Source organism: Molothrus ater, chromosome 22, assembly GCF_012460135.2.
Source record: "Molothrus ater isolate BHLD 08-10-18 breed brown headed cowbird chromosome 22, BPBGC_Mater_1.1, whole genome shotgun sequence".
Lineage (NCBI taxonomy): Eukaryota > Metazoa > Chordata > Aves > Passeriformes > Icteridae > Molothrus > Molothrus ater.
In genome coordinates, this window is record NC_050499.2 from 7,195,756 (window position 1) to 7,206,616 (window position 10,861).

The 10,861-nt window shown below is 59.6% G+C and overlaps 2 protein-coding genes across 3 annotated transcripts; one reads left to right on the forward strand and one right to left on the reverse strand.

The window, feature by feature from the left end:
• Positions 1-881: 881 nt before the first annotated feature.
• LOC118695644 (small integral membrane protein 35-like) lies at positions 882-5,926 on the forward strand. Of its 2 annotated transcripts, none has more exons than XM_036397286.1 (5): positions 882-1,264; positions 2,728-2,844; positions 3,160-3,193; positions 3,344-3,473; positions 3,664-5,926. In XM_036397286.1, the coding sequence occupies exons 1-4, from the start codon at positions 1,249-1,251 to the stop codon at positions 3,447-3,449; spliced, it is 273 nt and encodes a 90-aa protein (XP_036253179.1). In that variant the 5' UTR covers positions 882-1,248; the 3' UTR covers positions 3,450-3,473; positions 3,664-5,926. The 2 variants fall into 2 exon arrangements, with proteins under 2 accessions (XP_036253179.1, XP_036253182.1); XM_036397289.1 differs by having other exon boundaries at positions 4,704-5,926.
• A 395-nt stretch (positions 5,927-6,321) lies between these two features.
• Positions 6,322-9,947, reverse strand: IL10RA (interleukin 10 receptor subunit alpha). The gene is made up of 7 exons (XM_036397563.2): positions 9,884-9,947; positions 8,984-9,104; positions 8,710-8,888; positions 8,313-8,476; positions 7,854-8,004; positions 7,568-7,692; positions 6,322-7,446 (listed from the first exon to the last, which is right to left on the reverse strand). Exons 1-7 carry the CDS (start codon positions 9,945-9,947, stop codon positions 6,511-6,513), a joined length of 1,740 nt encoding a protein of 579 aa, XP_036253456.1. The 3' UTR covers positions 6,322-6,510.
• Between the last annotated feature and the right edge of the window lie 914 nt (positions 9,948-10,861).

Sequence of the window (10,861 nt, forward strand, 5' to 3'; positions counted from 1 at the left end):
GCGCTTTACGGCACCTTTTACGACAGTCGTGCTTTACGGCGCCTTTTGCGACAGTGTTGCTTTACGGCACCTTTTGCGACAGTCGCGCTTTACGGCACCTTTTGCGACAGTCGTGCTTTACGGCACCTTTTGCGACAGTCGCGCTTTACGGCACCTTTTGCGACAGTCGCGCTTTACGGTAGCTTTTACGACAGTCGTGCTTTACGGCACCTTTTACGACAGTCGCGCTTTACGGCAGCTTTTACGACAGTCGCGCTTTACGGCACCTTTTACGACAGTCGTGCTTTACGGCACCTTTTGCGACAGTTCTGCTTTACGGCAGCTTTTACGACAGTCGCGCTTTACGGCAGCTTTTACGACAGTCGTGCTTTACGGCGCCTTTTGCGACAGTGTTGCTTTACGGCACCTTTTGCGACAGTCGCACTTTACGGCCGGTTTTACGACAGTCGCGCTTTACGGCACTTCCTTTTATGGAACTTTTACGGCACTTTACAGCACTTTACTGGTTTAATTTTGTTCTTTATTTATTTTTAAATAATTTTATTTTTAAATTTAAAATAAAAAGTCCAGGTTGTCCCAATTAATTAATTCTAATTAATTTTTATTAATTTTAATTAATTTTAATTAATTTTTAATTAATTTTGATAAATATTTTTTTAATTAATTTTAATTAATTTTTAATTAATTTTATTTTTTAAATTTAAAATAAAAAGTCCGGGCTGTCCCTGCCCCTCCAGCTGGGCACATCTGTGTTCTAATTAAGTCATTAATTTTATTATTAATTAATTATAATTAATTTTAACTAATTTTAACTAATTTTAATTAATTTTAACTAATTTTATTACTTTTAATTAATTCTATTTTAACTTAATTTTAATTAATAATTTTTAATTAATTTATTTAATTTTTAATTAATTTTATTTTTTAAATTTAAAATAAAAAGTCCGGGCTGTCTCTGCCCCTCAGGCTCCCAGTACTCCCAGTTCAGCCTCTTGCAGCAGCAGGAGGGTAGAGCTGCCCATGCAGGCAGGCTGGGCACAGCCATGTGCCCTCGGTGTGTCTGCTGCAGCTCCTCTGCTTTCTCCCTGAGAACCAGTTGGACCAGTGGGCCAGACTGGAGCCCAGCCTCGCTGCAGGGAGGCAGCCCTGTCACCAGGGGACAGGCAGGACGTGCCAGGCTCCAGCACAGACAGGGCTCAGCAGCAGCTCCAGGCCGGGATAACGAGAGCAGCTCCTGTGGCACAGCACATGGACCCCCGCACAGGTGAGCGGGTGCCTTTGCCCCCCTCAGGGGACAGAGCCGGGGTGTTCATGGCACGGGCAGTGCTTTGCTGACCTTGCTCCCTGCTCCCTGTGGGCTGGGGCTCACTGCTGGGTGCTGCTCAGAGCCATGCCCTGGGATGTGGGCACCTCTGCTGCCGAGGGTGCCAGGGCAGGGACGCCTCCCACACCGGGCACGGGGCAGGGCCCGGGCACGCTGCCGTCACCCTCCCACGGGCCGTGGGCGTGGGGATGGGGCAGTTTCGGCAGCCGGCTGATTCAGGGAGGCTGTTGCAGCACGTTCCTCCGGCCCCGCGGCTCCGGCCGTGACTCACGGCTGCCGTAGCTCCCTGACCTCGCCCTGTCCGGGGTCCCGGGGCTCCCTGACCTTGCCCTGTCCGGGGGTCCCAGGGCTCCCTGACCTCGCCCTGTCCGGGGGTCCCAGGGCTGCTGCTCGCCCCGGCCCCAGCAGAAGCCTTGGCCACGCACGGATGCTGAGCCCGGCCAGGAGGGCCAGCTGGAAGAGAAAGGAAGGCCAGGGTAGGTCCCCCTCCTCCCCGCGAGCCCCGGGAGCTGTGACTGGCGCTCTGCGGCTGTTTGTCCGTCCCGCCAGGTGGAGCGGGTGCTGCGGGCTGCAGGACACGCCGGGGCCGTGCTCACTGTGTAAACACCGCGACCACAGGGGAAATGTTCTCACTCCACTGGCATCTGCCTAAATTTAGCCGCTCTTAGGTCATCCCTTCCCGCTGTCTCCTCGGTGCCGCATCGATTCCCGTCCCTGTGCCTTCCACTGGCCACGCTGCAGGGCAGTGCCCAAATCCCCTGTGCCCTCCTGGCCGCGCCCAAATCCCCTGTGCTCTCCTGGCCGTGCTGCTGGGCAGTGCCCAAACCCCCTGTGCCCTCCTGGCATAGCCCAGCAGAGGTGTCCGTGCAGGAATTGATGCTCAGTGGCTGTGCCCGGCACCTCAGTGTCCTGCCAGCCCCGGGAGTGTTGATCGGTGCTGGATTTTGCCGGAGACGCTGTTGGAGGGCAGGGATGGGGCGGTGCGGAGCCCGCACGGCTCCCGCACAGCCCCGGACGAGTCCCGTCCCCGCCTGGCGCTGGCGGCAGCCGCTGCTCGTCCTGACAGAAGCATCCTCTAGAGGGACCTGCCAGCCCAGGAATGGCTCCGGCGCCACCAGGAAAGGAGCAGCACCCCGCGAGCGGGGCCAGCGGTGGGGATACAGCTTGGCCAGGGTGGCCACCTCCCCTGCCAGCTCACCTGGGGACAGCGGTGGTCTCCGTCATGGGGCCTTGGGGACAGCAGAAATTGCTGTGCCACGGTGCTGGCAGCGCTGCCGTGGGGACAGCTCATGCTGGAGGGTTGTACCCCCGCTCCCGCCTGTCCTGTGCCCTGCAGGGGACAATGGGGACCCGCAGCCCCCCAGGGGTCTGTGTGTAGAGCCCCCCCTCCCTCTGCTTTCCAGGACAAGAGCCCGTCAGGGTGATTGGGGTTGTCTTGGGCATCGGGCTGGCCCTGCTGATCCTGGCCAGCTTTGGCTACACCTTCATCCGCTGGTACCGGCGGGGCCACTGCCAGCGCCGTGAGTGGGACAGGGGGACAGGGGACATGGGGACATGGGGACATGGGGACAGGACAGGGGGACAGGGCAGGGGAGGGGGGCTCGGAGCATGGGGCTGCAGGGCCTGGGGTGTGGGGAACACGGGAAATGGAACCCCTGGTGCAGGGGGGCTCAGGGCCAAGTTGGGGGCACTGTGAGGTGAGGGGGAGGATGCACAGCGATGTCCTGGTGCTTGTCCTGCCTGTCCCCACCCTGCCACTCACAGCAAAGCAAAGGTGGGTTCACAGCAGCACATGGCTCTGACTCCTCTCCCTCCTCTTCCTCCTGCCTCCCCAGGGCCTGACTTTGTCTTCAGCCTCTACCACTCGCGGTGAGTGACACCATGGGGGGACCAGGGCAGGCTGGCAGCTCCCCTTGTGCAGTGCCAGGGTGTCACAGCCCCTCCCCAGTCAGTTCTGCTGCTGGCAGGGCTGTGGGAGGATGGGTCTGCTGCTTGGTGACCCCTCTGCTCTCCCTGCAGCGGGCTGGGCTCAGTGGCACTGGAGCTGGTGCCACCCTTCAGCATCAGTGGCTCGCTGGGCACCTCGGGCAGTGGCTACGAGCCCTTCCACAGCCAGAGGCCGTGAGGGGAGAGCTGGGCTGCTGAGCAGGTAGGAAGGACATCCCCTCATCCCCCCCTGCCCCCTGTGCTGTGCCCCAAAGCCTCCATACTGCCTTGCAGCCCCTGGGCATCACAGCTTTCCTCAGCACAGTCCAAGGTTTTCCCAGCTCAAGTCCTGCCTGTGGCTCTGGGGTTCAGAGGCTTTCCCTGAGCTCTGGGTTTGGTTTCTCCCCACACAGGGTTTGGTTTGTGTTTCCTTTCCTGCTGTCCCAGGCACAGAGGATGGGGCCGAAGCCCGGGTGCTCCTGCAGAGCTTCCCCTCTCTGCCTCTTACTCACAGCCCAGCACCAACAGAAAAAGCAACAAAAACTGCCTGGGCGAAATTCCTCCATTTTCACTTCTGTAAGAAACAGCCCCTGACTTTGTTGGATTTCAACTGAAATGGCCACGGTGCAGTTTCTGTTGCTAAAAATCTTCCCAGGGTCACAGAATCCTTGGGGCTGGAAGGGACCTCTGGAGACCACCTGGTCCAAACCCCCTTGTGCCCAAGGTCACCTGGAGCAGGTGACACAGGAACACACCCAGGTGGGTGTGGAACATCTCCAGAGAGGGAAACTCCACAAATTTCCTGGGCATCTCCTCCACCTGTGTCTCTTTCACTGGGCCTCTGCAACCACGGGTGCACAGGACATGCCTGGGCCAGCGCTGGTGCTTGGGATGGAGGAAGGGGATGCAGCTTTATCCAGGATTCCTCAACATCCTGGAGAAAACAGCACATTGCCCATGGCTCAGAGACCTGCCAGCCTCCTGCACACCCAGGGACCTGGCACCAGGCTGTTCCTTATGGAACCAGCTGAGGAGGAGCCCCAGAACTGGGTGACTGCATTGGTGCAACTGCAGAAAACACCGTGAGGAAATGGGAAATCTGTCTCAGACCCCCTCCTCCTCCTCCTCCATCCAGTTCCTCACCCACATGGAAGTTGGTTCTCCACATTCCCAGTTCAAGGAAACGCCTCAGAAAGCCCCTGTGGAAGTTCCTTGTGGATTTTTGGTGCCAATTACCTTTGGTCTCAGCAGAACAAGGGGCTGGAAGTGCCTGGAGCACAGGAACAGCCTCGGGGAGATTCGGTGGCCACAGAGAGGGGCCCTGCTTGGCCAGGGGGGCTGCTGAGGCATGGGGGGCCTTGGGACCATTTCTTTGCAAGAAAGAAATTCTCTCAGAATTTCTCTCAGAAGAAGAACAAAGAAAAACTCATGAGAGCCATGTGGTTGTGTGTAGGGACACCAGTGAGGACAGAGTGGGATTTCCAGGGAGTCAGAGGGACTGGCTGTGCTCTCGGCCATTGAAACTAAACCCTGTGCTCTGCGGCTTTCTCCTGGCTGAAAAGAGACCTCTGACTGCTCAGAGGAAGGGGAAATGCCAGCTCCTGGGGGCTGGGAGCCCTCCGTGTGAGCAGGACCCAGCAGAGCCCTGCATGACGCAGGATCCGTCCGTGGGGCCCGACGTCAGCGGCATTTAAATGAAAAACAAAAAACAGCCACGGTTTTGATGACTGCACTTTCCAGAGGAAGTTGAAAAAAAATAAAAAGAAAGCAAAAAGCTCCAACGCCCAAAATACACAAAGGCAGAAGAGATGGGGCCAGTGGAGGGGCAGGAGGAGGCTCCCAGTGCCCTCCACATCCCTGTGGGATGCAGGTATGGAACTCATGTGTGAGCAGTGCCATGTGAGGTATAAGAGAAGGAAACAGCAAGGATCAGCCCCCTCCTCCTGCCTGCACTGGAAAAGCTGAAAAGAAACCCAAAAACCCTTCACCTGAAAACCACATTCCCCGAGGAGGGTTTCCAGCAGCAGTTTTACTTCCCACACTGAAGGTTCCTGGAAATGACTCTTGGAAAAACTTCCCTGAGACCTGGAGGGCGACCCAGGGGCAGCTGCTGGTGAGCTCACCCTGTTTCCACTCTGATGACAGCTGTTCACAGAATCGATTTTTTTGGAAAAGACCTCTGAGATCATGGAGCCCAACCTATGACCGAGCACCACGTTGCTGAGCAGAGCCCTGACTCTTGTCTTTCCTCCACCCCTGGGTTTGACTTGTCCTCCTGTCCTTCCCTGGTGATGTCCCATGGGGTGTCCATCCTGTGGGATCACTCTGAGCAGCCCAGCTCCTTTTCCATCCCTGTGGGATCACTCTGAGCAGCCCAGCCTCTTTTCCCTTCTGCTCCTCTGCTGATTGCCCCCACAAATTCCCCAGAAGCTCAGGCGTGTGAGGGGCTCCTGGAGAGCTGGCTTGGTTCTCCTTTTTCCCAGTTGTGATGTAGAAATGTTCCTCCCCACATGAGGCAAAGGCACATTGCCTCTTGCTGACAGGGAACGTCCAAATCTGGAAACAGACAGCTCAGCTTGGCCTTAGGAGAGGATAAACAGGCAAATGGACCAAATAAATAACACATCCTTTCTGTATTTACAAATGAAATGCAATAAATAATGTCTGTATCTGAGAGTGGCAGAACACAGACCATAGTGTGGGTAGGACTGCCCTGGCTCATACTGGGCCTGTAGGTGCATCCCAGATCCCACCCTGGGCTCCCCCAAGGGTCTCTGCAGGGTCAGGAAAGGCTCTGGGCTCATCCATGTGGGGTCAGGCAGGGCAGGAGCCCCATGCTGCCAGCAGCAGGGTGCTGATGTCAGCCTGACTGTGCCCTCAGTCTCTGTGTTGTGAAAGGCTGGGATGGCACCAGGAGTGGGGACGTCAGCCCAGCTGACCCAGGAGAGGGGGAAATGGAAGCACAGGACTGGCCCAGGCCCCCAGGGTGGCCCTGCAGCCCATGCTGGGCAAGGCAGAGATGAGGATGAGCCCCCCCCAGCACAGCCCATCCCTGTGTCCCCTTAGCTGGGGTGGCTGCAGGGGTGCCCTGGGGGCTGCCCACAGCAGGGCTGGGGCAAAGCAGCCCCACCAGGGGCTGAGCTGGTGCTGCTGGCCCATGGCTGGGCTGGCACCGTGGACATCCAGGGTCAAGAGTAGCTTATCCAGAGGCAGACGAGGTAGTTGGGTCGGAGCACAGGCTGGTGGCCCCAGGGCACGGGTCACAGGCGGCTGTCCTTGCTGTCCCCCCTGAGCTGGCCCAGGGGCTGGGTGGGCAGTGGGATCCAACTGGAGCTGAGGCTGGGGATCAGTGGCAGCACCCCAGGGAAGGCAGTGTTGTTGAAGATGTGCAGGTCGAAGGGAGTTTTCGGATCAGGGCTGGCTTTGGAGGTCAGTGGAGCACCTGGGGCTGCCCAGCTCAGCAGGGTGGGCACTTGGGGCCCCACCTGGCTGGAGAAGCTGCAGACAGGAGCTCCCCGGGGAGAGAGGTGCTGTGTGAGGGGATGCTCGGGGTTGGACTGCTTCAAATACCCCTTGGCCACAGCCAGCTCAGAGCACTCCATGTCCAGCATGGTGTCGGTGCTGCCCAGGCCCTGCAGGGACCCTGCACAGCCCAGGAGGGGCTCTCCCTGCCCCGGGCCCCTCTCTGGTTCCATGGTGCCCTTGGACTGCTGCAGGTACCCCCGGAACTCCACTCCAGCCTGGCTGGTGGCAGGGGACAGCCCTGGGCTGGTGTTTGCACTGCCAGAGGAGCAGCCAGCAGCAGGGCAGGGGCTCTCCAAGCCCACCCCGCTGTCCTCAGCCCTGGGCAGCTGCTGCCTGTAGCCCTGGGGCTCAGGGCCCACGGAGCAGCTCAGGGAGGAGGAGGATGAAGAAGAGGAGGAGGAGGAGGGGATGCGCAGGCAGATGCCGCTGTCGGTGCTGGTGCCGCTGCTGTCTCTGCTCCCTGTGGGTCCCAGCTGGTCCTTGGGCCATGCTGGGAGCTTCCAGCCCTGCTCCAGGGGCTGCTGGGCTGCGCTGGTGCTGCTGCCAGGGCTGCTGCCCAGCTGGGGCTCCTTCTGGCACAGGAAGAGCTGCTGGATGGGGTCTGCATCCAGGCTGCCCGAGGATGGGGGCTCGTGCTCCACCCAGAGCGAGCTCTGCTTCATGAAGGACTTCTGGGGAGGGAGAGGAAGAGGGGAGTGAGCTGTGCTTCATCCCTGGTTGGTGCCTGCCTCTCCCAGCCCTCCCCAAGCCTGCATCCCTGCTCTGGCCCCAAAGGCACTGTCCCTGCCTTACCAGGGCAGACGGTGTCCTCACAGGTCTCCTGATGTAGGTACACGCCAGCAGAGCCCCCAGGAGCCCCAGCAAGGACAGGGTGATGAAGAAGGAGCTGAGGATGGTCGGGAGGAGTTCTGCACTGCCTGCAAGAGAGGACATGACCAGGTGAGGGGGCAGAGGGGATTCCTCAGTGCACACAGCACCCAGAGGCTGCCCTGGCGTGGATCCCCACACTCCCAGGGCCAGGAGGCTGCGGTGGGGGGGGTCAGCACCCCGTGGTTCCCCCCTCCTGGGTGTCACTTACTGTCCCTGGGGCCGGTGGTGACACACTGCTCAGCAGAGCGCCTGCTGGGGATGGGCATGTTGGCCAGGCTGGGCTCCACGCTCAGGCAGTACTCTGTGAGCCAGAACAGCTCTCTGATGGTGAACTCAGTGCGGTTCTTCACCACCGTGATCTGCAACAAACAGCACGGGCTGGAACCTGGCAGCCCCCAGCTCCTGCTTCCCTCCCTCCTCCTCCTCTGCAGGGGAAAATCCCCAGGGTGTGTTGTGATAATGATGACAGCAGCTAGATCCAAAATTCCCCCGAGAACTGGAAAACTCTCCCACAAAACATGCAGAGAAGCTTCTCTGCACTGCTGTGGCTGTGAGAAAGCTCAGCATTTACTCCTGCGGACAACCCTGCTTTAACAGTCTGTTTTTCCACTTAAGCAGCACCCTGTGGGACAGATGGGGACAGCAGGGGATCAGCCACTCCTCTCACCGTGTGGTTGTCCCTTGTCCTCCGGAGGTGCACGTGGTAGCGGCTCATTTCCCTCTGCAAGTCGCTGTACTCGGGGCTGGTCCCGGGGTGGAGCAGCAGCCGCAGCCGCACCTGGATGGAGTTGCCCATCACGGAGAGGCTCTGCCCCGCCAGGCGCAGGCCAGCTGGAAGCAGAGCAGTCACAAGGGCAGGTCAGGGCTGTTTCCTGTTCACAGCTTAGCCCCTGCAGCACCACACTGAGCCGGGACCGTCCCACCCTGCCTCGGGCTGGCCCATCCCCCTGCGCAGCCCGCCGGCCCTCCAGGAAGGTGTGGAGGGAAATATCCCAGCTCCCGTTCATCCCCTGACACCCTGACCCCCCAGCTCCAGCACAGGCTGGAGACAGAGCCCAAGGCACCTTGCTCTGGGTAGAAGCCTCCAGTCTTTTTCCAGGAGGACGTGAGGTTCCCGGCCACGGCCCTGACCCGAGCATGGTGGCGCTGCCCCGGGTGCAGGGTGTAGTGGGTGAGGTTGCAGGAGTGCTCCGTGGTGTTCCAGCACTCCGGGATGGCTGTCCAGTTCATGCCTATGCCATAGCTGTAGGGAGAAGCACCGGGGGTGAGCAGAGAGCTGGGGCAGGCGCTGGGCAGGGCAGGACCCCGTTGTTGTTACTCCCCCTCGCTGTTACTCACACGACGTACTCCACGTTGTAGCGGGTGTCGCTGGGGCAGCCGCGCCCCGGCTTCCAGCGCAGCAGGGGCCAGCCCATCTCCGTGGTGATGCGCACGGAACGGGGCTTGGCCAGCTTCTCACCTGTGGGGCACACCTGGGCTCAGGTGGGGCTGCACAGCCCTGCCCCACCTCAGCCCCCACGAGCCTTGGGACAGCCTCGTGCAGCATCCCCGTGATGGGTGATGGGTGACGTGGCAGCGCTGACCACCCGAAATGTGCGAGCCTTTGCTCAGATTTCTCTTGCCGGCTTCCAGGATTTGCTCAGCCCCCTCTTCTCCTTCCTCTTTCTTTTTTGGGATAGCCCAGCTGGGGTTTCTTGGTGCTTCTCAGCCCCAGGAAAGGAGCTGTATTTGCATCCCCCATCCCCTGCTGTTCGCCACCAGCTCTGTTTGGACTCGGCTTTCCTGTTTTGCTCATCTGCTGCCTGGGTGAAACCAGACTTTTTCACACCTCCTGCCTGATCTCTGTGTTGACACCTGGCAGAAAAGCCCCGCTGATGACTTCTGACACTTTTCCCTTGCAGGTGTCTCTGGCAGCTGCTGCCTGCTGGCAAACCTCCAGCCCAGTGCCGTGTCCCCAGTGCCTGTGGCTCATCATGGGGACAATGGGGACATGGGGACCAGTGGGGACAAACCAGGCTGGTGCCCCTCACTGAGCCCTGGGGCTCCCAACCAGCAGTGAAAGGCGAGCAGGGAGCCCTGGCCATGCCCTGCTCCCAAGCACTGATCTGAGGGCTGAGCACCCAGCAAAGGCGTCCGGGCTGCTCCTCCAACCCTATCCCCCATGCCAAGGATCCCACCCGGAGCTGCGAGGCTCAGCCCTGGCCAGCAGGGCGATGCAAACCGGCAGGAGGGACTCACCGTGGGTAGGGCAGGCGAGGAGCAGCGCCAGGCTGAGCGCCAGGACGGTGGCAGAGGGGACCATGGCCGCTCAGCATCCTCCGTGGCAGCAGGGCAGAGCGGGACCGGGCTGTGCCCCGGCGGGAGCCGAGCGCTCGTTTTTCCCCCAGGGGCCGGCTCAGTGACGTCTCCGAGGCGTCAGGAAAGTCACCGAGCAGTCACTTCCACTTCTCTTTGCTGTCCACCCACTCACCCCCAGCCGAAGCCTCAGCCTGGGCTGGGCTTTCCGACAGAGCTGCAGAGGAACAGTTCTGGGGCTTTTCTGAGCAAAGCTGGGCTGTGCTGAGAAAGGAGAGTAAAAGGAGAGTACGAGTAAGGGATGTCTCTGCCCTTGCTGCTTTGTTGTGAAATGAGATGTTCAAAGCACGGCACAGGTGAGAGGCAGCACCGAGGGTGACCTGGCACAGGGGCTTTCCTGAGCACAGCACCATGTCCTGTGCTGCCAGCAGCTGAATCCAGCCAGGCTCCAGCAGCCCTGCAGCCCCAGGAGGGGGTTCTGGCTTTCCCTTCCTTTGGGCTCAGCCTGCAATTCCCCTTTCTCCATTTCTGGGGCCGAGTGAGACCCTCTGGGCTATCCTGTGTCCTGCAAACAGCCTCACACAGGGGTGACATTGGAAATCCCGTGTGACACAGGGGCTGCCACTGTCCCCAGGGCTCTGGTAGCCCCCCAGGTATGTCTGTGATCCCATGGCTGTGGGGTCTGGCCCCACGGGGATGTCCTGCCTGCCTGCTGGGACCCGAATCACCAGCCAGCAGCCTGAGTGTGAGTGCTCTGCTTTGCCTCAAAGCTTGCTTGAGGGCTTTCATGGGGCCCTCATGTGATGGAGAGTGATTTTCCTCAACAAGAGGAATTTCCCACCGGGGAATTCGTGGAAAGAACACAGACAAAAAGAGAGCAAGAGAAACCAAAAGTGGCGTGGACAGGGTCAGAGAGCATCA